The 27386-nt window shown below is 38.1% G+C and overlaps 1 protein-coding gene across 14 annotated transcripts in view; it reads right to left on the bottom strand.

The window, feature by feature from the left end:
• Positions 1–27386, bottom strand: part of Dennd1a (DENN domain containing 1A) — a 518837-nt gene that overhangs the window by 464602 nt on the left and 26849 nt on the right. For 3 of the 14 annotated variants that reach the window (XM_087182780.1, XM_087182792.1, XM_087182784.1), the window contains exons 1-2: positions 13550–26111; positions 10609–10679 (exon numbers count right to left, since the gene is read on the bottom strand). The exons of 2 other annotated variants lie outside the window; for them this stretch is intronic. In XM_087182780.1, coding sequence (XP_087038906.1) covers positions 10609–10679; positions 13550–13698 — 220 coding nt within the window. In that variant the 5' untranslated portion in view covers positions 13699–26111. Of the gene's footprint in view, positions 1–10608; positions 10680–12663; positions 12962–13522; positions 26112–26162; positions 26229–27386 lie in introns of those variants that run through there. 9 more of the 14 variants (XM_013073588.3, XM_087182790.1, XM_087182783.1 and 6 more) reach the window with 8 other exon arrangements.

Genomic DNA, 27386 nt, shown 5'->3' with positions numbered 1-27386 from the left:
GTGAGTGGCAGAAATCTAAACTAAAGTCTGCCTGATTTCAAAGCCTTTGTAATGTCATTACATTGTTTTTATTACAATTATTCCCCAAAGTTACTTAATGACATTGTTGCAATCTAGACAGTAAATTAATTTGTATCTATATTTTCTTCAAATAGGGTTTTGTGATAGCAGAAATTTCTAATGCCTAAGAACACATTAAAGGAAAAAAAAATTTTAAGAAAACCTCTTTAAATCGAGCAACTTATTAAAGTCTCCTGCTGAGCAAAGCAAGCTCATGGTGGTATCTTCAGTAAAGCTTTCTTTTTCTAATGAAAGCCTTCAAGCAGACTGCATGTTTTCAATGTAACATAAAGAAGGAAATGCAAAATGTGTTGTGAAATAGTACCAAAAGAAGTTCAAAAGCTAGAATATAACCTCCTAAAGGTTTTTATTTTTTCAAGTCTTCTAACCACTTAAAATATAAGGATCAGTTCCTGTTTTATAGCGCTAACACTGTGCTCTGTACAGTCTAGCACAGTGCTGAACTTAAAACGAATGCTCAAAGAAGAGGTGATTAAAGAATTAGATGTATGATAATAATACCTCCGTCATCTAGCCTCCTGGGAGATCAGCCTTATACAGCACTTTTCAAGAAAGCTGAAGATCTACATTCTTAACACTGAAACTTTAATCATTTTGGTTGAAAATCTTTGCAAACTAGATTACATATCTCATTGTCTTTTTGAAAATATTGAATATGTTTTCCTTTTTGCCTTCTACTGGGAAACAAACCAGGGGCACTTTACCACTGAGCTACATCCCTGACCCTTTTTATTTCTTGAAACAGTCTTGTTAAAGTTTCCCAGGCTGGCCTTGAACATGTGATCCTCCTGTCTCAGCCTCCTAAGTATCTGGATTACAGGCATGTGCCCCTATGCTCAGCTGAATACTCTATAACATTTTCTTTCTTTCTTTTTTTTTGTTTTTTTGGTACCGAAGATCGAACTCGGGACCTTGCACTTGCAAGGCAGGCAGTGGAACCACTGAGCTAAATGCCCGGGTCCTATAACATTTTCTTAATAGTTGTAACAACATCTTTTTGGCTACTCAGCATCCATTCTCCCTTTGTCTAGTAACAGTACTAGATTTTCCTCTGAAGAATGATCCTGTCCCAGCCTCAGGCTACCAGACCCAGGAGGCACTGCATGACCCACACATCTACTCTCATCCCCTAATAAACATCTCAGAGTTTGCTTCATCGATGGGCATGTGACTCTAGTAGGACCTATTACATTCAGCCCTGAGACTAAGGCTCAAAATAATACTGTAAGACACTCATGCTATCTAGGTAAACTGTTAGAATATAAGGTTGGATCTGTTAGGAGCTATCTTTGCCATTGCACAAGCAGCACTTGCCCAAAAATGAACCCAACACAGAAGACAGATAACCAAGAAATGAAGATAAGGCAAATCTCGGAAAGCCTGTGTAGAAGACCAAGATATGGCAAAACTCAAAGCCAGTTTTATCACTGGATGTCTCAGTGCTGAGAGATAATCATTTCCTTTTATGCTCAAAGCAAATTCAGTTGGGGTTTTGCCGCATGGAATGAAAAGAATTCTGGCCAATAACAACGATTTAACGTCATCAACATGATCAGTAACTGCTGAGCAATATAATAAAGAGAAATGCTCAGGACATACTTAAGCACTTAAGGCACAAGCTAAGGGATTTTCTATGAATAAGGTTCTTAAGTTTTAATGCATATACTCAGAAATCTACTTAGGCTACTTTTACATACTTCCTGTTTTTCAGCTAAACTGGTAACAGCTGCTGAATACTGGAGTTGTACAGAGATAAGAAGTCTTGCCTCAAATAAAAATAATAATTTAACAGCTTCCATTTATAATAAATTTCTCATGTCCCACACACTATGCATTCTTTTAATCTTCTTGACTGCATAAAACAGCACCCACCTTTTTTTTGAGAATATGTGACTGAGATTGACATTAAGAGGGAAATTATTTTTAAAAATGTAAAAACATACAAAGCAATCCATTTTTAAAAATTCAACAAACTCATCATTTGCATGGATTTTAAAGTTTGGTAAATCAATGGATTCCTGGTCCACCTACAAGGCCAAAGGCCTATACCAACTTGACCCACTGTCATGAATAATCATATATCGTGAGCTCCCTTGTATTATCTAGATGGCTCCTAAACTGCACAGCTGAGGAGCACGAAAAATACCTAGAATCTGCTTTCAAAAAGTAAGCACTAATTAAGAAAAGAAAATATATGGCTCATTTTCTGTTACTTCCCAAGAACAGCAATTCAAACTCATTCTATATAACCAATTTGGAACAGCAGCATAGTATAATAAAAAGCATATGCTTCAAGCAAGGATATACAATTTATATAAAATTCAAAATGTGATCTTGGTAGACAAAGGCAAATTAAAAGAAGTACAAATTGTTCTCTTCAGTTGAGTGGCAGATATATGCATTTTCATTTATTCTTTATACAGTATACACACATACATATTCTATAATTTGTGTGATAGTTTTCATAAAATTTTTATTTATTTATTTATTTATTTATTTTTTGGTACTGGGGATCGAACTCGGGACCTCGAGCTTGCGAGGCAGGCAGCAATATACTTTTTTAAAGATCACAGTCAGACTAGAATTCAAGTCCCAACTCTGTTGTTTGGACAAGTCACTTCTTTTCTCTAAGCTTTAATCATCTAATACTTACATGTCTATTATTTGCCAAGCACTCTCCTAGCTACTGAAATGTACAGGTACATGTAAGACATAATTTCTGTCCTCATGGAGCCCTATTTTCATACCTATATAATTGGGATAATACCTATTACTTCACCAGGTGGTGGACAAGTGTTTTGTTTTGGGTTTTTTTGGTACCAGGGATCGAACTCGGGTCCTTGTACTTGCGCATCAGGCAGTGAAATCACTGAGCTAAATCCCCAGCCCATGGAAAAGTGTTTTATTAAAATGAGCTCACACTAGGCTTATGTATAGTTTAAGGAAATTACCATTATAGGTAGGTATCTTAAGGAAAAGGGACAAGACACACTATAACTCTCAAAGCTACACCTGACTTTTTAAAATCAATTTTAAAAGTACCATGAGATAAGGTTCAATGCCTGTAACCCAAACAAGACTTTTCCTAACTAGCCTGTCAAGAACTTAAAGTCAGAGAAAAATCATAAAAAATGTTTTTAATAATCTGTCTTTTGAATGAATAGCAATTTGTCCCCAGTATGCTACCAAGAATCATGGTCCACACCTTACTATTCCATAAAATTGACTAACTGGACAATTCAAGGAAGGAAGGGAGGGAGAAAAGGAGGAAGAAAGAGAAAAATAATGCTGACTCATCAGAAAACTATCTAAATCCCTTGTATCCCATGAATAAAACTGCCTCTCCACACTTATTTTCTATACTAATCTGATTTCTCTTCCTCCACATTAACATCTGATTTTTCTGACCACTGCATGTGCAAGTAATGTTAATAATTTTGTGTAGGCAGGGGATTCAGCTCAGTGGTGCCATCGCCTGCCTCGAAAGGGCAAGGTCCTGAGTTCGATCTCTGGTACTAAAAAAAAAAAGAAAAAAATTTGTGGAAGATGCCACACAAATGAAGTTGAAATGGTGGTTCTACAACTTGGAGATTGTCCAACCAGGGCAAGTCAACCTCTTCAAGCCTCACTTTCCTCAAACCTAAGGCTCTTTTTGAAAAATAACTATTCAAGGATTAAGAATGTGAAATTAAGAGTGACTAGAAGAGCTGGGGACTAACCTCAGTGGTGCTACGCCTGCCTCACAAGCACAAGGTCCTAAGTTTGATCCCCAGTACCGGAAAAAAAAATAAAAGGGAAGTAACAAGAGCACAAGAAGGACTCAGTGAAAATTAGCTATTTTATTCAAGCTTGCTGTGATTCACTACATTTTTTTAAAGAATAAGGTGATAAATTCCATTGATATCGATCTCTCAAGAATATTTAAATCTGGAATAAAATATGACTCTCTAAAGAGTATGTGTGCGCGCGCACACACACACACACACACACGGCTTGTGCTTCATGCATTGCTTTCACAAAATCCTCAAGTTTCTCAACTTAACTGTCCCCTTATTTTTTTTAAAGTGGTTATTGGCTAATACATTAAAAATCCTGCAAGGAGAGTGGACACAGGAGGAAGCTGGTAGGCTGAGCAGCCCTGCAAAACCTGACGCTGCCACTCTCCCAGTGCTAAGCATCTGCCCAGGAAGAGTGCCCACTGCAGGCTAAGAGATGCCAGCTGTAATGAGACACTTGTTTTGGAAATGCATTCCAGAGTTTCTGCATGGCCAGCACCATCTGATCATGAGACTTTGTAGGCTAATCTCTTTTTTTTTTTTTTTTTTTTTTTGATACCGGGGATTGAACTCGGGTCCTTGCGCTTGCGCAGCAGGCGGTGGAACCACTGAGCTAAATCCCCGGCCCTAGGCTGATCACTCTTGCAAGAGCACCCTCTTCTGAGACCTTTGGTCACACAAGCTGAATTCAGCATTGGTAGCTTTTGAACAAAATGTGAGATAACCATCCTGTATTTTTTTTTTACAATAAAAGCATAATATCCCATGGTATAAGAAAAATTGTGAGAATGAAAGTCTCACAGAAGTTTATAGAACAAAATATACACTAAATCCTCCAACTAAAGGCCTACAAAGTAGTTTCAGTGCTTTCTAACCCACCTTCTCACAGCAGGAATTTAATCCCTCTTGGAGGATGCAAACAAACTTCAAAGAGAAGATTATGGGGGCCAGGGATTTAGCTCAGTGGTTCTGCCACCTGCCTTGCAAGCACAAGGTCCTGAGTTCGATCCCCGGTACCAAAAAAAAAAAGAGAAGATTATGCCCAGACACTAGTACTGTAAAACATAAGGTTTATATCTAAGTTTGCTCAGATACTTTGGCACTCATCTGAGACACAGATCCAAGGAACAAAGACTTATCGGAAGAAAGATCCTTTGCAATAATCTAAAATGGCAAAAATAACACATCAAATAATACCAGAAGGCGGCAAATATAATAAATCTAATTAACAAGAAGACTGCAGAAGCAGATAAAAGGTGTCTAAAATCAAATAGTCAGTGACACATATCCACTGGCAACAGCAACTAGGAATCTTGTAAATTCCCAAAGAAAGTAAGCAATAGCACAAGGTGGTTCGTGTACTTAAACATTATCTATGTATCTTTGGAAGGTATTTCCTTTAGTGTTAGGGGCCTTAATGTAATTTTTAAGTAGAATTGACCAATCACATGTCTTTTCCATGGATGTTATGAGATGCTCTTCAGAGCCCAGAAGACATTTTCACTAGTGTGTACAGCAAGAGTAATCAACAGAAAAAAAGAGCTACCTTTAAAGTTTAGTAATATTTCTTACCAGACTTTCTCACGTATGTCATCTTTTTATCATTAGCTAATTGTTTAGCTATGAAGTTCCTAATCACTTTAGAAGCTATGTTTAAGAATCAGCTCTGCACACACCTTGTGATTTAGCTTTATTTAGTTTTCCAACTTTTACATATTGTGACTAAAGACTCACATTTAGAATTTAACTTCTCTAGACATTAATCATCTAACAGAAAACAAAAATCCTTGGCAAAGACCTTAATATGAAAGGCAAAACTACAACTCTCTTAGAAAAAGAAGTCTTTATATTGGTAAGGCAAGAAAATATTGATTACTACATTTAGATAGTAAAGTTTTGTTTTGTTTTTTCTGAGACAGGGTCTTACTATAGTTCAGGCTGGCCTTGAACTCACTACGTAGCCTAGGCTGGCTTGAACTGCTGGCAGTCCTCCTGCCTCAGCCTCCCAAGCACTGGGCTTACAAGCGTGCATCACCATGCCTGGCCTATACAGTGAAGTTTTGATCGAAGTTGCCATAAACAGAGTGAAAGACAAACCATAAAGTGGAAGAAGATATTTGCAATGCATATGACCAGGTAATTAATACTCATAATATAAAAACAATTTTTTTTATCAGCCAATGAGGAAAAGGATAAAAAGGCAATTTTTTTTTTTTTGTACTGGGGATAAAACTCAGGACCTTGCACTTGCAAGGCAGGTGTGGTGCCACTGAGCTAAATCCCCAGCCCGAAGAGGCAATTTTTTTAAAATGAACAAAAGACATTCACAGCCACTTCATAAAGAAAATATTCAAGATGCCAGAAAGTACGATGGAAAGATGCTCAATTTCACTGATCACCAGAATAATACAAATAAAAACAACATGGAGATACTATTGCATAACCATCAGGTTGGCAAAGATTGTATCTGACCGTCCAAGAGCCGAAAAAGGTGTAAAAGGAATAAGGATTACCAAGTAGTGCCAGTGAAAGGGTAGCCTAGAACAATCAATTTTGCAAAAACAGTTTACCATGACTCAGTAATCAAGTATGTTATATACACTATGGAAAGAAATGCTTATGTGCACCATGTCTGATGATAAGAAATACCACAATAGTCAGAAATTGTACACATCTTCAGTACTGTCAATTTGGGGCAGGGTATCACGCAGTGGTGAGTACTTGCCCTGCACAAGTAAGGCCCTGGACTAGATCCCCAGCAGCAGCCTCATAGATAACCAAGCTATGATTTAATTCTGTATTATGAAGCAACGAAATGAATGACTGCAGTTACATATAATACAGACAACCCTTATAAACATTATCAAGCAAAGAAGCAGCAAAACTGCATAAAGAATAACTGAATAAAATTCAGAAACAGGCACAACTAAACTACATATACTCATGTGGTAAACTATGAAAGAAACCAAAGGAATGACTATCATAAAAGTCAGGATAGTGACTGCCACTGAAGAAAGAGGGACCCCTGGAGTGCCAGCTAAGCCCAGCTCTAACATTTAAAGGGCCTATCAAGGATACAAAGACTCAATTATCACATGACTAAGTTTTTAAATATCTAAAAGATATACAACAAGCTTACAAGCTATTACATATGTTTTACCCTATCACAACAAACATACCTTTACAACTAACTGGAAGGCCTGATTCCTGGTGAGCATTTTTAGATTCCTTAAGAGTTCCATGCAGAAAAGTGGTGGTACAGGAAACAATGGCCGCTGGCTCACTGCCCATTGCTCCCTTCTACATACCGAAATGCAAGGGACCTCATTTCGAACATGGTTATCCTGCTTACAAGTCCAGGTTCTATCTCAGATCTTGCTCCCCATCAAAAGTGACTCTCAGGCCACCCCTTGGACCTCAGGGGGAATACACTGCAGCATAGTCCACCCTCAAAAGGTCAAATACAAGGGAAGAGACTCGGGCTCCAGAAAGAACTCAGGGCCAACTGGACCAGGAATTTGAAGATCCTGGGTACTCAAAGCACAGTCTAGGATATACAAGGTTTTAGGGTCCAAGTAGATATGTCTCACAGGCCCAGGATTCCTTTATAATACAAGGAAAAGGGGCATAGTCAGAAAAGGGCAAAAGCAGAGCCTCCTAAGACACAGGATCAGAGCAGGGGTCCTTGTTGCCAGGACTAACACTTCCATAGAATCAGGCAACATTATAATTCTGAACCTGGATAGTAGTAACATGGCCACTCGCTTTATACTTACAGTACTTGTTAAACCAAAGGTTTTATGCACTTTTCCCACAAATAATGGGACAGCTACCATATGCTTAATAATATAATCCACTGAGAAGGACACAAATCGCTTTTAAGATATTTCCACTGAGGGCCGGGGATTTAGCGCAGTGGTTCCACCACCTGCCTCGAAAGTGCAAGGTCCTGAGTTCGATCCCTAGTACCAAAAAAATAAAAAATAAAATAAAACACATACCAGGGAAGGAGGTTTTTTTAAAAAAAAAAAAAAAAAGATATTTCCACTGAAAACACATACCCTGAACTTAATCATGAAGGTACAACTAACAGATACAAGTCTAGGAACTTTCTATAAAACAGACCTAAGTTCTTCAAAAACATGTCATAAAAGGAAAAAAGAGTGGCAAATGATTTTAAACTGAAAGAAATTAAACAGATGTAAAAACGAACAGATTACCTAATCCTGCACTGGATTCTGGATCAGAAGGGAAAAGGATATAAAGAACATTACTGGGACAGTTGATTAAATGTAAATATGGACAACTGATATTGTATCAATGTTAAAATTTCTGATTTCAATAAACGGACCAGGGGGCTGGGGATTTAGCTCAGTGGTTCTGCCATCTGCCTCGAAAGCACAAGGTCCTGAGTTTGATCCCCAGTACCAAAAAAAAATAAAATAAATAAATAAATGGACCAGGGCTATGTAAGAAAATGTCCTCATTCTTAGACTATCCTAAAATATTTAGGCATGAAGGTCAGCTAACAATGTCTGCATTTTGTTCTCTAATTGGTTCAGCAAACAGAGTGTGTGTGTGTGTGTGTGTGTGTGTGTGTAGTGACAAAGCATGTGTGGCAAAAGAGTAACAGTAAGAAGCCAGGTGTGGTGGCACACACCTGTGATCTCAGCATTCTGGGAGGCTCAGACAGAAAGACTGCAAGTTCAAGTTCAGCCTGGGCAACTTAGTGAGTTAGCAAGACCTCGTCTCAAAATTTAAAAATAAAAATGGCTAGGGACATAGCTCAGCACAAAGACCCTGGGTTCAATCCCCAGTACCACCAAAAAGAAAAAGTGACAATAAGTGAATCTAAAGAAAGGACATATGTACTAAACTGTTCTTTTTTTTTTGGTACCAAAGATTGAACCCGGGTCCTTGTGCTTGCGAGGCAAGCGGCAGAAACACTGAGCTAAATCCCCAGCCCAACTAAACTGTTCTTAAAGCTTTTTCTTTCAAACTATTTTCAAAATAAAAAGTTGGGGAAAACTCTAAAGGGTTAAATAAGAAAAGTTTTCTGGGGAGAGGAAGTATCAGATGACTCAGATAAGGGAGTAAGATAAAGACTTCACACTGTTCATTCTTCCATCTCATTTGTGCCTTCCAAATTCTGTTCATATTCAGAAAAATTAATTTTAACTTCGGAGGAAAATCCTAAGATGCTGAAAGGGGAAAATATTACCAACTGCAGAGATTAAAAAAAAATTTTTGTCTTTGAATTTATCTGACAAATCATAGCTCTCATCAAATGGTTACTTGGTGAAGACAGCCCATGGAAGAGCTGCTGCACATACACACCTGGTTAACAGGTACAGTATTTCTCTTCTAAACTCAGTGCTCCTACTCTCTGTATACAAGAAGGATACCTTAACATGAGTATTAACCTTCTACTTCAAGATTAACCCTATGTTTGTAGTATGTTTCACGGCCTTCCTGAGATAATCCAGCAGGGACAGTTATTCACGTGTGCTATGAAAGCAAATTCCTTCACTTTAACAAGTATTGGTGAGGCTGTGCAAAGCACTGTAGGAAACACAAAGAAGTGTACAATGTAGTCATTGCCCTCAAGGAGGCAACTTAAGAGTGAAAAGGATCTGAAATAAAAATTCTGGCTATCCCACACACAGTTACAAGAACTTTGTAAGTTATTTCACCTTTCTGCAATTCTGTTTTCTCACAGCTATAACAGAGATCCCATTCAATTATCTTTATGGGTTATATTACAGAACTGACAACACACATGCCCAGCAGGTAGGATAACAAAACAACCGACAGTCAAATGTACCTATAACAATGATTATTGCAATCTAATTAAAATAAGAAAATAGAAAATATGACCAAGTTGTAAAGCCAATTAAGGGCACAACTATCATTAGAATCTTGATTACTCCAAGTTTCTTAGTGAGCAAATTCACTCTCCGTAAACACCAAATAATACAGGCAGGTGTTTGTGTGTGTAGACCAAGAGTCTCTGACACGTGGCAAACTGCATCACTCTCTTAGGTATCAAGGAAAAGCATATTACAGGATAAGGTTATTTTTCTCATTAACCAAGAAGGATTTTATGTCAAGAAGTGATATACACAGCCTGCACAAGACACCCTAACCTTATTTAAGACCCTGGTGTCCAGGAATACATATACAAATTAGACTAAAAGCTAAAGCCAAAGAAGGTGTTTCCTTTTACAGTATACTCTCCACGTTTCTCTTACAGCAGATATAAGGTTTGCTAAATTGTCCATTCAAATATCTCCTTTTAGTTTAGTGGCAGAGAATTCCCTTTCTGTTATTTTGTATCCTGTAACCTAATCCTAAACCTTGCTCATTAGAAAGGTGACAGTATTTCACACTAAAAAGACTTCCAGGGCCAAGGATTTAGCTCAGTGCTGCCGTGCCTGCCTCGAAAGTCTAAGGTCCTGAGTTTGATCCCTGGTACCAAAAAAAAAAAAAAAAAGGTTGACTTCCCAGGCATCTGTGACAGATGGAAGACCCAATGATTACAATGACTAAAGATATACTTTGACTTAATAAACAATATTCCCTGTACTTTTATTCTCTATTCTTCCTGGGGTGATGTAAAATGATGTTGGGAGGTTAGAAATACTTAAAGTCAAGTAACAGTTTATTCACATTATTCATATAATGTCCCGTGTACATGTGTATCTCATACAATAAAGAAACACACTATATTATAATCAAACATGCAAAGTACCTGAAAGAGTGCCACCTGTCCTAGGATAGGCTACTTCCACATAAACTTCAAACGTAGTCTCTGGATTCTGCCTACAAAAGAAACAGATTAGGATTATTGACAAAGATTGAGGCATCATGATGCAGAACGTATGGAGTATGGTATATAAGGTAGATCTTGATTAAAATCATTACCTCCATAACTTTATAGCCATGGAACTTTGGACAAGCTACTCAACTTCTGAATCATAACCTTCCTAATCCTCAAAATAAAAACTGCTAATCAGAAGAATTATTGTGAAACTTAACAAAAACACACACACAAAAAAAACTAAGCATAGGGTCCAGGATTTAGCTCAGTGGTTCCACCTGCCTGGCAAGTGCAAGGTCCGGAGTTCGATCCCAGGTACCAAAAACAAAAACTAAGCAAAACATCTGGCACATAACAAGTTAGCCATTACTATGACTAGACAAATGTCATATTTCTGATTTCCACGGCTAGAGCTCAAAAGCCATAGGGTGAACTTTGAGGAAACTCAGACAAAAGCAACAAAACACAAAACAGCCATTTCTGCCATATTCCAAGATCAAGCACTCATTTAACAAAATTAACCTGCTATTTATAGGTTTTTAAACCCTAAAACAAGAGACACAGTACCCTATCTCTCTAGACAGGATGTTAATTTAAATTTAAGACACTGTTCTCACATATGGAGCTCCACCTGTATTGGCAATGGCAAGTGTAGGAATATTCACTATTATATTATTTTACTTTTTTATATCATAAATATTAGTAAGTTTTTAAAAGATCACAGCACTAATGTTAATAGTTAATTCTAGCTGATAAGAATACTGTGGCTAGCCGGGGATTTAGCTCAGTGGTTCTACAGCCTGCCTTGCAAGCTCAAGGTCCCAAGTTCGATCCCCAGTACCAAAAAAAAAAAAAGAATACTGTGGCTATATTATCTTTGTCTATTCCCTAAAATTTCAAACTACAATAAAGGTATTATCTCCAGATTAAATGAAAAACCATTTAGCAGAAGAAAATATATTTTCAAATGTCTATAACTGAATTCTGAACTTGACAAAAAACTCAGATAAGAAAAATTTGAGTTGCCTAACACCTAAGGGTTAACTTCTGAATCTTCCAGTAAAGCCTATTTTTCAAAATAATTGTGTCATTTATTTCACTTCAACTTCTTCATATCCCTGTAAAGTAGGTGTGTGGGCTTAATCCCACCATACAGGTAAGGTACCAGAGGAAAATAGTCTAACCTGTCTGTAGTCCCACAGCTAATTAGAAATACAGCCAGGGATGGGGATTTAGCTCAGCAGCACCATACCAGCCTAAGCACAAGGTCCTAAGTTTGGTCTCGGTACCAAAAAAAAAAAAGAAAGAAAGAAAGAAATACAGCCAGGATTAGAATTCACACCTATTGGCCTTCAAATTCTGTTTTATTGACTTTAAGATGAACTTTGATTTCCTCACACTATCTTATGTCTTACAACCTACACCACTTTACAATTCTAAATGGCAACAATTTTTTTCTTAGTAATACATAAAATACTGGTTCGTCTTATAATAATGGCATCTTAGACTCAATAACACATGGTAGGGCCAGGGATTTAGCTCAGTGGTTCTGCCACCTGCCTCACAAGCACAAGGACCCAGTTTCGATCCCCGGTACCAAAAATAAAAAATAAAAATATGGTAATACTTTCTCTACTTAAGATTAGAAATGAAATGACAATGTGTTTTGTGAATAAGGAAGCTACTTATTTCTTCTATTGTGGAAGATCATCATTTTCATTAAAAAGAAATGTAGGCTTCACTTTAAGGGTCTAGAATACAAAGAGTTGACTGGTCTAAAATTCAAGGCATTTAAATATACCTTGTGAAATGTAGTTACTTTTTTAAACGCCTAATTTTGTGTCTACTAAATCAGAGAGCATCTTGCTTAAAAAAATATTCTGAAGTAAACTAAAGTGTCAAGAGGGCCTTTTAAAAATCTTGTGGTTTTTTTTTCCCTGAAGAGGTACAAAATGCCCTTTGGCACCAATCATTTGTGGAAAATACCTTATGGAAACACCTTTTTGTTCAAAAGATTTCAAGCCAGAGCATCTCATGAAAGGAATTTCTAAGGCCATCTTTCATGAATAGTAGGTAGTATAATCTGAAAAGCATCAGGAAGATTCCTTCAAACCTAAAAGTATCAAAAAAGAATATTTTTGCAACACATGGAATTTCATCTCAGAATTTCATTCCTCTGGATTAAGAAAAGGTTTTAAAAATTTTATTGGTACACTTTTGAGATATATACAGTGATCACATTCATCATAAGGAATTTGTACCTGTACATAATATATCTTTATTCTTTTTTTCCCCATTCCCCTCCCCTCCCTTCAATCCTCCTTCCTCTTTATGTACAAAAGCTTTGTTTCCATTTTTTCCTTCTATTCTCTTGTTTTCCTTTTCCCTTCCTTCCCTTAACCTTCTCCCCTCCCTTGTTCCCCTTCCCATTTGAACATTTTCTTCCTACTTCCCAATATCTATCATCCATTTTGGTCCAAAAAAAAGTATAGTCCAAGAGGCATCTATTTACCTAAAAATATCTCAAGTTTATTTAAGAAAACAGGTTTTTTTTGTTTTTTGTGGGGTGTTTTTTTTTTTTTTTGGTACCGGGGATCGAACTCGGGTCCTTGCACTTGCACAGCAGGCAGTGAAACCACTGAGCTAAATCCCCAGCCCTAAGAAAACAGTTTTTAAAATGTGTGCTACAGTAGGTCTCTAGGACTTCACAGAAGTTATTCAGATCATCCACGCATTTTTTTCACAAGCTTCTATTTTTTAGATTTATTTTTCCACACTATAAAAACTGAAATACTGAACATGGGCATGTAAACCTGTTACAAGTCAAATTTTAAAATGCACCAACCTGCATCACAAGGTGCTTTGTACAAACCTGCTGTCTCTCAAAGTGAAGAACGTCCTAATCTTATTTTCATCATCTCTGCTGCTTCTTTCTCTAACACACTTCAACCAAGCTTCTGAACCCGCAATACCACTGAAACACCAAAAACCTCCATGTTGATAAAATATGCTGAAATGCATAATCTTCAGTGCTCTAGTCTTGGCTACTCAGGAGCTTTGGACACAGTTGGTCGATTTGCCCTGGTCCCTGAAATACTTTCATCTCTTTCCTTTCAGCACTTCACTCTGTTGGTACTTTTCGTTCCTTACCATTTCTCTTTGTTAATTCTTTTTTGTAAACTCTCAAATTTAATCAAGGATCCTCCCTTTCCACACTCACTACTTAGATGATCTCATTCAATCTCATGCCTATAATTACCATGCATACACTGACAAGCCCCAAAGTCATGTCCCCTGACTTCCCTGACTTCAGATTCCTTTAGCCTGCCTACTCAACATCCTCACTTAAGACATCTAACAAACCATGTCAAATTTAACATATCAAACCAGCATCTCCTGAACTCTATCAGTTATATGAGCCAACAAAATTCATATCCTTGAATCCTCTTTGCTTTATATGCCATGATCAACCAATCAGCAAATTCTGTTGATTCTACCATCAAAATTTACTCAAAATCTCAATGCTTCTAAGTACCCTCAATATTATCATCCTCAGCACATTTATTTTTTGCCTCAAAAGTATTATTATTTTTTTTTGGTACCAGGGATCAAACTCGGGTCCTTGCGCTTGTGCAGCAGGCAGCGAAACCACTGAGCCAAAGCCCCGGCCCCTCAAAAGTATTTTTATTACACATATAAGTCAGTATAGTCTCACTATAGTATAGTTAGTATAGTATAGTATAGTCTCACTATACTATTCTCCTGGCTGGTCTCACTGTTCCCACCCTTTGCCTTGTACCATTACATTTAATTTAGCAGCCAGTAATCCTTTTATTCTTTTTTTTTTTTTTTTGGTACCAGGGATTGAACTCAGGACCTTGTGCTTGCAATGCAGGTGATGAAACCACTGAGCTAAATCCCCAGCCCAATCCTTTTATTCTTAAGTTCAGGAGATCTCAGTCCTGTGCTTAAAGCTTCCTCATTGTCCCGCATACTCAACATCAGTCAAACTTCTAGTTCTGGAGAGGGACAGTGGTGATGGCTGCACAACAGGTCAATGAATCATCCACTTTAAAAACAAACGGTTAAGATGGATAGTTTTATACATGTAATTTACAAAATAGAAAATAAGTCCTTATTACAACCTGCATGACCTGGCCTCTACTTAACTGTCCAACTTCATTTCAGATCTCTCTCCCATTGCCCACTGAACCCCTGCTACACTGGCCTTTCTGCTCCTCAAACACACCCAACTCATTCCTATCTTATAGCCTGATCTCACATAGGTCATTCAAAATTCAGTCTATACTTGGCATTCTCAGAAAATTCTTCCCCAACAGACTTTATTACCTAATTTTTATTTTCTATATTATACCTATTCCAACCTTGGTTATGGGCAGTCTTCCTTTTCTGAATGTAAGGTGCTAGAGAGCCAAGATTTTCGTCTATCATGCCAAACAGTATTTTCCTGGTACCTGACCAAATAAATATTGGGTAGAAGGAATAAAGGCAGTATAGACTAGCCTTTCCAAGGGATGTAAGATTTCAATAAAAGCCAGGTATGATCATACAGCTCCATGACTCTCAAACTTGAGCGTGGATTAAAATCACCAGGGGAAATGGTTAAATGATAGATTTCCAACTGTTGTTGGGGTAGTTGCTTTAGAAATAGCTCACCAAGGGGCTGGGGATTTAGCTCAGTGGTTTTGCTGCCTGCTGCACAAGCGCAAGGACCCAAGTTCAATTCCCAGTAACAAAAAAAAAGCTCATCAATCAAAAGTATTCCAGATCCTTCATGCGGCAAAGAATTAGATGAGACAAGCCAAAAATGGTGCCAAAGTTTACTTGAAAAGTGAGGGTTGATGGGGTAAAGGAAGAACTAGCTCTGTAGAGCGAACTTGGGCTGAACAAAAGCAAGCATAAAGGCAAAAATAAAAGCATACCTGTGTCTAGGACATCCAGGGTGGGCAACTATAAGGAGTCACATAGACTCCTCCTCTTTTATGCCATCCACATCTTGTGGGAGCCCTCAAGAAGTTTCACATATGGAGTCCTGGGAATTATTAGACGCTGTCCTGGGATCTGGTAATTAACAGGTCCCGATTTCCCCAGCCAGCTTTGTCATGCCCTACCTCCTATATCACAACTCTACCTCCAGAATCTCTAGGGTAGGGCCCCCAATTTAGCATTTCTAACACTTACCTAGCTCTGACATTTCTAACAAGTACCAGTACACATACTGATGCTGCTGAACTGGTGACCACACATTTAAGACCCACTTATCTAGTTAAATAAAATTCTTCCAAATAAGTTAGTACATACAACATAAAACAAACAGGGTATACCTCAACAATTCATCCTTTCAACAGTGCTACTGCAATAAAAGATACAGTTCAAAGTGGGAATAAAGGCATTTGTAGAAACACTGAAGCTTACACCTCTTTTCTACCGCTACCCATGCTTTTTTCTGCCTCATTCTAATTAGTAATAAATAAGCTAAGATTCTTACTCAGTTCAAATAGCTGGCAGAGTTCTAGTACATGGAGCCAAGAACTATAACAGTCTCTCAAAAAAAAAAAAAAAAAGAAAGCAAAAAGCTGACTAAAATGCTAAGAACAAATTGGTCTATAATTGTAAGTTATAGTCATGCTTATCCATGATCGCTTACATGTTGCCTTATGGAAAAAGTGGTGACTAATGTTATGACAAGTTATATAACATACCAACAAATATAATAAGTTATTTTAAGGGCTAGTGAAGCCAATGCAGATGGAACATTTTCTATTTCTTTGTAAATCAGAAATTCAATTAAAAAGTGTCTCCTCTAAATGCAAATGGCTAAGCAACCCTTGATATCTTCATTAAGCCTGTAAACACTTAAGGCTGGAACAATTTCCAGAGGATTTTTTTTTTAAGTAGGAAGATATTTATTGATAGAAAAGCTCCTGAGGGGCAGGAGGGGTCCCGAGCGGGTAGCATCCAGAGTATCTTTGAGGCTACCTTGAGACTACTCTTCAAGACACTCAACATTTTTAACTACTTGGCTAAAGGAACTCAAAATCCTATTTCAGTCCTATTAATACTCACTGCTAATTTAGAATACATAATGATTCTGAAAATACCATATTGAGCCAATTTTCCAGTATGGATCCAAGTTTTCCCAGAACCCTTTGTGATATATTCTAACATATTACCAAGGAAATGTCCTGGTTCTGCCTTAATATGCCATTATTAATTGCCTCATATCCCTATATACTTAGAAGATCTGGAAACATGCCCACCTGTCAAGCCTATGTTTTTGTCACCTACCACCACCTTCTGCAGTCTTGCAGCCTAAGATCCAGCCATACAGAGCCACTTATCACTCTCTAAACAAACCATGCTCCAATTGTCTGATAATAAAACCTTACTATCACCTCTTAGTGTTTCCTGTGCCAGGTATGATCCTAAGTACTTTACATGCCTTATCTCAATTAATCCTCAACATTTGAAAAGTAATATTAGCCCCAGACTATAGATGAGGACTCTGAAGCTCAAAGAGAACAAACTAGCTGAAGACAAAGAGAGGAAGCGGTAGAATGAGTATGAAAATAACTCCAAAGGCACCAACCACTTCCCTGTTCTACATTATTCAGAGGCTTTTCTGTAAGGAACAGTCCTTCCAGACTTTTTCACTTGGTAAGTTCATTCATCAAGCCTCAGCTCTGGCACTGCCTCCTCTCTGGGAAGCTTTCTCTATCCCCTAACACACACACACACACACACACACACACACACACACACACCCACACCCACCCACCAGCCTGGGTTAAGTGTCCCTCCTCTACACCCCCAGTACACCATGTTCTTCCCACTCTGTGGACTCTAACCACATTCAACCTTTGGGCAATTATGGTTACCTGGGGAGCTTTTAAAAATCCTGATCCCTAGGTTATACCCCAGACCAATTAAATCAGAATCCCTAGGCATCGGTATTTTTTGTAAAAACTCAATGTACTCCAAAGTACAGACAAGACTGAAAACGAGTAGTGTGTCTCTGATTAAGTGTCTGCCTTCCCTACCAGACTGGTAGCTCCTTGAGGGCACCAATGGTGTTTTCTCATAACCCTAATCCAACACCTGACACAATAAATGCTTCATGAATGAGTTTTCCTCCAACACCTCTAACATGTAGTTTCCAGCTTCTCTTTCACTGGCAAAAGGTAATTTACAGAATACACACCACTTTCACCTGACTATCACTCTCTAAAGATGTTTTCCTTTGGAGATGATGGTATCAATAAATCACACTGCTGACAATAGCTTCAACTCTTAAATATGGAAAAATGACAGACACAAACAGCTAAAATGTGTTTGAAAGGAGGAAAGTCTGCTCAGTTCTTGCTTCTGGGAGAATGAAGGCTGACACAATTCTCAGTGATGCACAGGAAGGGCCTCACTCAGTGCTCAGGGCCATGTTCTCAAAATGATTAAGTACACTCAGCTTGAAGTCCTGAGACAAAGGCCTTGACAATATTCAGCCAGCAGGACAGCTTAATGTTTGTTTGTTTTTTCCCAAAGCATCATGTTATTGATCATTCTGCTGGATCATCAGCTTTCAATTAGGATCTACTTTTCTTCAATTACAACATATTACGAGATTACAAGAAAAATGTGACACTAACTCCTCATAACATGAACGGGGCTGCATATGCTAACCATGCCACAGTGCTAGGCCCTTGTCCTTTTAAGTGTAAGTTAGAAATTATTGTTATGAAATTTTGTTATTTTCACAGAAGAATCCTTTCTAATATTTTCTTTATTAATATCTATTTGTATTATATTAAAAGCTTTTACAAAGTGTAAGAGCTACAGACCTGAAACAAATACAGTATTAGGACCCCTCACTTCACAGCCTTCACAACCGGAAGCCAGTTGCTTCTTTAGTTACAAACTTAGATGCTGGGTTTGGGGGCACTAAGGTATAATGTTTCAAAATTCATACCGACTGCACTGTTTTGAAGTTGATAACATGGTCAACAGAAATTGTATACACTTCAGAACATGCTAGCTAACATCACCTAATAAACACTGATTCCTGTAAGCTAGACAAACAAGCAGAAAAGGTAGTGTTAATATTTCCAACAAGTCTCCATTTGTTTCAGTGGGATCTGAAATTAAAGCCGTTTTTCCAGGCTGAAAATGTTGTATCAAAGGATGCTTTCTAACCAATAACAAGTTAACACCTTCGTAGGAGAATGTAATCTTTGTTGAGACTTGTTAAAAGTGATTAACTCAGCTGTGTAATTATACAAACAAGTTGTTTCAAGACTTTACACTTTACTTTTCATTTCTAATAATGTTCTCAAGATCAGATTAATAAAGATACACAGATACTGCTATGAGTGGAGTTAGAAGTTTTCCCATCCATATATTCCTATGGAATGATTCTTGGACCATAATGTGCAGGCAAGGTGACTGTAGAAGTTTAGCTACATTTCAAACAGAGACGTAGAAGCTGAGCTCCCATCAGCAATGCACAGTGTTCCAGACAGTTTTAATAATTCTCTGGTAGGGCAATCTGCAGGATAAAATCTCGGCTCTTCAATAATACTAGTAGTACTTACAAAGACAGTATCTCTGGTTCATTATCAATAAACATGTTTGTCCTCTAAAAAAATTATAAAACCTTCCCCTGCTCTAATTTTTCCTCTTCACTTTCTGAACAATTTCATCCTAAAGGTGTCAGGCAGGCAGGGCAAGGAGATATCCACGCTGGTGATGGCCCAGAGTGGGGAGTGCCTGAGCAGATGAGGAAGGGGTGACATGACAGGGATGTCAGCACATGCGCAGGGTAGGAGGACCTCCGTGCTGAGGGGTGATGACCTGGGATGAGATCTCCAATCTAAATGGGTAAGGAAAACATCCATTCAGAGAACAGCCTAGTGTGGACAGCTGGAGTCTGGGCAGGGTATTCACACAAGGGGCCACAAGGCCTGGAGTGCTGAAGCTCAGACAGAATGGGGAGGTCCCCACAAAAAGACAGACCAACACAAGGTGTCAAAACCAAGACAGTGAGGAGCATATCCAAATACAAGGGCACCTCTGAGAGGTTGTGGGAGTGCAAACAGATGTGAGGGGATTCTCTAGAGAGTAGGGGCAGAGTTTGCCCAGTGTGAGTCCAAGGCAGTGGGAGGAGAGAGGGGCTTTGGGAAGGCAGCACATGCATTGTGATCTTAAGAAAGCAAGGTGAAAGAGAAGTGCATCCACATGGGCTGGGCATGAAGGAACACTGTCCTAATCTGTGTCCAAGGTAAGGAAGCCATGTGGAAACCTGACTTCTCATAGCTGAAGTTAACAGAAAACTAGCACAGCTTCTATAGATTTGGACTTGAGATGGAGACACAAGTGTGAACTCAAGGCTTTCAATTTTACAGATTAATAGAGAAATAAAATGTAATTGCTTTTAACACACACATATTTCCTAGCTTGTCTACTGAGAGGTCCTAGGAGCAACAATACTCCAATAGCAACAAGCACACCAAGGACCCAAACCTTAGCTTCTATCTACAATCGTACCTTGGTACTCAGCTACTTTGAAACTCATGGAATTTGATACTTGAACATTTTTGTCTCGCTACTCACTTGTACTCACTGTGCAACCAGGCATTTATCACTATCGATTGCCTCTTGACTCAATACCATTTCCAGACAAAACAATTTGTTTGGTACTCATCCTTTCTGACACTCATCATACCTCCTATAACCAATTAATGACAGTACTAAGGCATCACTGTACAGTTCTCCTCTAAAAGGAACCAGAGCTTCTTGGAGAAACAGCTAACTCTAGGGCTGAGAAAGTACAAGATGGGCTTGGAAAATCTTATTATCCCAGAAGGCAAAGAAATGTTGAAAGAATGATGAGGTCATGTCAAAAAGACACAGGAGCTAACCTAAAGGTGCTTCATTGCCCAAATCTAGGACAATCTGAGCATCAAAATTAATAATGATATTAACAGGGGCCGGGAATTTAGCTTAGTGGATCCGACGCCTGCCTCGCATGCACAAGGTTCTGAGTTCAATCCCCGGTACAAAAAATAAAAAAACAAAATAAGGATATTAACAGAGTCCGATCACTAAAACAGAAGACCATGAGTCCGTATTTATCAATATGGACCATAAATAACCGATTAATCCACTGATATTCATAGCTAAATGTGCTATTAGGAGGTAGGGCCCAGGTGGAAGAGGAAGGTCAATATCCTTGGCAGGCACTCTCCCTTCTCTGCTTCCTGCCAGGAAGTGAGCAGCTTTGCTTCACAATGCCTTTCACCATGATGTTACTGCCTTGTGCTCTACTCTGAAACTATGAACCAAATAAACCTCTCCTCCTCTAAGTTGTTGGTGTCAAGTATTTTGTCTCTGCAACACAAAAGATGACTAATACAACTGAGTACTGTCATATTTTCAAAGTACCACCCAGAAATATAAGGTGGAAAAGAGTAACTTTTCAGTCAAATCTACCTGAATCAAGTCAGCAAAGTGATCACTGCTAAAATGCAATGGGAAGAGCACAGCATCACTTCTGTGATACCCCATCACCTGCCAGAGATGCTTAATCTGAGAAAACAAACTCAAACAAGAGGTACCTTCTACAAAATACCTGGCCTTCATCTTCAAAGTGTCATGGTCTTAAAAAAAAAAAAAAAAAAAAAAAAAATCAAAGAAAGATCACTTCCAGACTGAAGGAAAGTAAAGAGATCATGAAAATTAAAAGCAATGTGTTATTATGAACTGGATCCTTTGGCTAGCAAAGATGTTACTTTGACAACTACTGAAATTTGAATAGGGTCAAAGAATTAGATGTCGTAATGAAACAATGTTAAATTCCTTACTTTGATGGTTGTACCTGTACTGTAATTATGTAGCAGCTGAGATTGTAAAGTGGCTGCAGAGTCCATCCTTTTATTTTTTAAATTAATTTAAATATACAGTTGTGTCCACACAATTGTATGTACTCTAGTAAGCATTCCCTAGAATGCACTCATTATATGAAGTATGACAGAAAAATAGGGGGGTTAAATTTTTTTTTAATTTAATTACAGTAAAAGACACATTGCTAATAATCCCCCTCAAAATATACCGCCTTGCTTTGAACACACTTCTCTCATCATTCTTGCCACTTTCTGAAGCAGTTCTGGGAGTCCTATTTTATAAATATCTTCAGTTGCGTTGCTGTGGCTGCCTCAATATCCTTAATCAATTTAAAACATTTACCTTTCATGGATATTTTGACTTTGGGGAAGAGCCAGAAATCACATAGTGCCAGATCTGGTGAATGTGAATGAGGATGCACCATAATGTTTTTACAACCCTGTCTTTCCTTTGGATGGCACTTGGCAGCAGCATTCACTGTACTGTATTTGCATTCATCATATTTTTTTATCACACCCCATAAAGACACTTATGAAAGAAGACTTCCAGAACTGCTTCAGAAAGTGGCAAGATTACTGAAAAAAAAATGGAGCAGGAGTTAAAGGATATAGCACAAGTACTCCAACCCATCCTTCTGGGCCAGGGATTTAGCTCAGCAGTACTGCTGCCTGCCTTGTAAGTACAAGGTCCTGAGTTCGATCCCTGGTACCAAAAAAAAAAAACTGACAAGAGCAATGGGATAAGTGCGTTCAAAGTAAGGAGAAATATTCTGAGGTGAGTTGATGGCAATGTGTCTTTTACTATAATGAATTTTTTATTTAAGCATTCATCATACATTTTGATCATTTCATAAGTCTGTAATATCCTATAAGTTTTGGCAACTGCATATACCTATATAATTAATACCTACTCCATTGACTTTTTTAATGACACTACAGGCCCAATAATTTTCCTTCTGCACATGCCCTTCAAAAACCATATTGTCTGTCTGCTATATTAACAGCTAAGAGCAAGTGTAAAGGCCTTCACAACAGTGGGCTCATGTTCCAGGCATTCCATGAGGAGTCTTCTGAGCCTCCCAGAAAGCTGAGGACCCAAGATCAGGAAGACCCACGGTGGATCTGCCTTCCTTATACCCCATCTCCACCCCCAGAAACATTTGAGCTTCCAGTCTCCTACACTTCTCTGGGACTACTGCATTCAGACCTTAGCAATCTTTCAGTATAGGGCACAGAACCACCATAGAATTCATACTCTTAATAATTTCATTTTCACTGAACTTTAAGAATGTTAAGTCAACTGGAAAGCTCTGTAAAAAAATCAGAATCCCAGACTCGGGATGTTGCTCAATGGCACCACACCTGCCTGGCAAGCACAAGGTCCTGAGTTCAATCCCCGGAACAGCAAAAAAAAAAAAAAAAAAAAATCAGAATTCCATGTTCTACACATGGAGACTGATATACTACATTAGAGGGGTAAAGTCCAGGGAATCTATTTTCTGAGAAGTGATTCTGATAATCTATTGATTATGAATCTATTCTCCCAAGTGATTCTGATCAAATGGATTTGGTAGCCACTGTGATGCACAGTTTTCAAATATGCCAAGCTGCCAAACAACCTAGAAATCACAACACCCTGTAGAAGACCTTGAAACATACACTGAAAACAAAAGTTAAAATGGTAACTAAATCAGATACTACCTTTTTACAGGCAATGAATAGCTGGCATCAAATTTTAAACACATTTATAGCAATTTAGTGGAATTCCACTTCCAACCAAGATGGAATAACAGAGACCACTTTTATCCTCCCTTCATTTTTGAAACAACCAAAAAACTATCCACCTATCTATCAATCTATCAATGTTTTTCAAGATACTATAGGTCAGACAACAAAGCACAGCAATCCCCTGAGAGATGGAAAACAAAAAGAGGTAAATCTCTCACTGCCTCAGATTACTGCCTTGCATAAGCCCAAGAATGATTATAAATTACAAAAACACCAAGCATCCAACAAGGTAAAATACACAATGTCTGGCATTCAGTGAAAATTCATCAGGGCTGCAAAGAATCAGGAAAGTATGCTTCATAATGAGGATACAAATTAGAATCAGCAGAAAGGACACTGTATAATATTATTCCATGTATTCAAAAAGTTAGTTATGGAAGATTCAAAAATAAACAAAACTAGCCAGGAATAGCAGCACATGCCTATAATCCCAGCATGTAGAAGGCTGAGACAAGAGGATTGCTATGAATTTGAGGCCAGTCTGGGCTAATTAGTGATTTAAGTTCAAGGCCAGCCAGGAATGCACAGTGAAACCCTATCTCCAAAACAAAACAAAACTGAATTTCTAGATATTAAAAACTACACCATGAGATAGAAAATGCACTAAATGGAATTTACAACAAATTAAATACTGTAGAAAAAATGACTAGTGAACTTGAAGATATAACTACAGAAAGTATCCAAGATGAAACAGAACAGAAGGAGGGAGGATCAGAAGCAAAACAAAACAGAGCATCACTGACCTGTGGGACAACTTCACTCAGCCTAATATATTGATAATTAGAATCTCCAAACAAGGAAGGGAAGGAAGAAAAAAAATATTTGAAAGAAGTAATGATCAAAAACTTTCTAAATTTGATGAAAGCTATGAATGAAGAGGTCCAAAAGCTCAATACCAAGAGAAACAAGAGGAAAACTAAGACATATCATACACAAATTGCTCAAAACTAGTGATGAAGGTAACATCTTAAAAGCAGTCACACACACATAAAAAATTACATTAAGAGGATCAAAGATTAGAATGACAGCATATTACTTGTCAGAAACAAGGCAGATGAGAAGCCAGCAAAGCAACATCTTTTAACTATTGAAAGAAAAAGCTGACAACCTAGAATTCTATTTCCAGAGAATATTTCAAAAGTGAAGGCAAAAAAAATTTAAAAAAATAAAAAAATAAAAAATTAAAAGTGAAGGCAAAATAAAGATTTTTCAGACATTACAAATATTGAAAGAACTTATCACCACCAGACCTGTGCTACAAGAAATATTAAAGGAAGTTGTTCAGGCAAAAAGAAAATGATGCCAGGCAGAAATATGAATCTACAAAAGGAGACTACATGGACTAAATTAGAGAACTCTAAAGATCATCTCAATAGATACAGACGGTTTCACCAGAGAATTCTAAACACCAATTCTATAGGAGATCTTCCAGAAAAAAGAAAAAGAGAAAATAATTGTCAGTACATTTTATGACCAATTTTATCCTCTTCCCCAAACCAGTCACAAACAGTAACCCTCACCCAAGAAAACTATATCCATATCTATATATAAAATACAGGTATACCTTATAGACCAATGTCCCTCACATACACATATAAAATTCCTTAAGAAAATTTTAGCAGTGGGCCAGGGATGTAGCTCAGTGGTTCTGCCACCTACCTTGCAAGCGCAAGGTCCTGAGTTCAATCCCTGGTACCAAAAAAAATAAATAAATTAAAGAAAATTTTAGCAAATACAATTCAACAGTGTTGACCATGACCAGGTGGGATTTATTCTAAGAATGCCACATTGGCTCAATATTTTAAAATTAATCAATATAATCTACCATATCAATAGACTAAAGAAGAAAAATCAGTAACATGAATTGATACACAAAACATATCTGCCAAAATCCCACACATATTCATTAAAAAATCCAGAAAACCAAAAATAAGGAGGACTGTCAAATTGGTAATGGACATCCATAAAAAGTTTACAGTTAACATATGTAGTTAATGGTAAAAGACTGAAGACATTCCCTCTAAAACTGGGAACAGGACAAGGAAAATAATCATTTCTCTAAAGGGGGAGAGGGGAAAGAAAAAGAAAGAAAGAAAGAAAGGAAGGAAGGAAGGAAAGAAGGCGGGAGGGAGGGAAGGAAGGAAGGAAAGAGAGAGAGAAAGAAGGAAAGGAAGGAAGGGAAAGAAAAGAAAGAACGAATGAACGAAAGAGCAAATGGATTAAAAAGGAAAAAATAAAATTATCTCAACACAACCACATATGGAGGCTTTGGAATTAAAACTGAGGTCATTGGGCTGGGGATTTAGCTCAGTGGTTCTGGCCCCTGCCTCCCATGCACAAGGTCCCGAGTTCGATCCCCCGTACCAAAAAAAAAAAAAAAATGCTATCTGTAAAACTGAGGTTATTTCATTCTCCTTCATCTGTCCACAATTACTCCATTTCCATCCAATCTTTTTGGTATTCCTTTCCTAACAGTGTCCAAACCTAAACCATCAACTTGGATTGCCAAGGATATGAAATTTCAAAAGCACAAGCCATCATATGAAAAATTGATATATTATTGTCAAAATTAAGAATTCCTGTTCAACAAAAATTGACTAAAGTTAAGCTGTTTTGTCCTAAAACTTTTTTTCTGAGACTTGAAGCAAACTATCCAACATTATTCAATTTTAACATCAACTCATGGAACACTTGTAGGAACATAGTTTGAGAACTGCTATAAATTCTTATCCATCACACACACACACACACACACACACACACAGAGGAAATTTTTTTACCCACTTAAAGATCGAGAGTAGGGCCAGTTATTTAGCTCAGTGGTTCCGCCACCTGCCCTGCAAGTGCAAGGTCCCGAATTCAATACCTGATACCAAAAAAAAAAAAAAAAAAAATCAGGAGCAGATATCTGACAAGCCAAGTCAATCAGATTTTTCTCTCCTTCAACAATCCAGAACTGCATCACAGTGCTAGAGGGGGTTATGGGCCTGTTCTGGAGTACAAGTCTGTGAACTCTTCCATCAGCATCGCCTAAGACACTTTTTTGAAATAAGAGATTCCCAGGTCCCACGGATTCTGACTCAGAAGGTCTGCGTGAGGCCTAGAAAAAGTCAGTTGTGCCGGGGATTTGGCTCAGTGGTTCCGGCGCCTGCCGCTCAAGCACAAGGTCCCGAGTTCAATCCCCGGTACCAAAAAAAAAAAAGTCAGTTGTGTCTCCCACCTCTGCCTCACCCCCTGTGATTCTAACATATAACAAGGCAGGTTTGGAACCCACTTATTTAAGCAGCAGTGCTTTACACTGACAGGGAATCAATGTTAGGCCATGTATAAGTAGGAAGAGCCCACTGAGAAAAAGGAGGGAGAGGGGCCAGGGATTTAGCTCAGTGGTTCTGCTGCCTACCTCACAAGCACAAGGTGCGAAGTTCGATCCCTGGTCCCCCCCCCCAAAAAAAAGAGGGAGATGGGAAAGCCAACACCATATTCAGGGCTCCTGAGAGAGCTGAAGAGTCCAGAGGCTGTGAGGTGCTCAAGAGGGACCCTGCAGCCTCACTCCTGAGAGCTCAGGGCAAGACTCTCAGTGACTTGTCAAGGATGCCCACTCGAGGGTCTGCTATCTCATTAATATAAGATTAACAAACAGGGAAACATAGCTGTAATTTTTTATGAAAATTTCAGTTACAGTAGGTCTGCTTACCCACCCAGGTAAGATATAAAATGCCCATTTTCAATTTGGAGCATTAATACATTTCGTGTAGATCATTTGCTCTACATTTTACTTATAGATGGTACTTAATCACAGCTATTAAAACCTGTAAGAATGAGAAAAGCTGTCTTGGAATACTTCATCAGTACAGTCTAGGCCCTCAGATGCTCACAAAGAGCTTCAAGCCCAACTAGAGAACAAAAAAGAATACACAAACTCACCAAGTAACCCTTCAGAGCAGAGTCAATATAAGTGCCAAAAATCCACACTGTAAAATAGCAAGAAGTGTAGCTGAAAGAGCACAG

Source organism: Heterocephalus glaber, unplaced genomic scaffold (genome assembly GCF_053883595.1).
Source record: "Heterocephalus glaber isolate CG9 unplaced genomic scaffold, H.glaber_assembly_v1.0 deba00001479, whole genome shotgun sequence".
NCBI classification, from domain to species: Eukaryota; Metazoa; Chordata; class Mammalia; order Rodentia; family Bathyergidae; genus Heterocephalus; species Heterocephalus glaber.
This window is presented reverse-complemented; position numbering and strand designations above follow the sequence as displayed.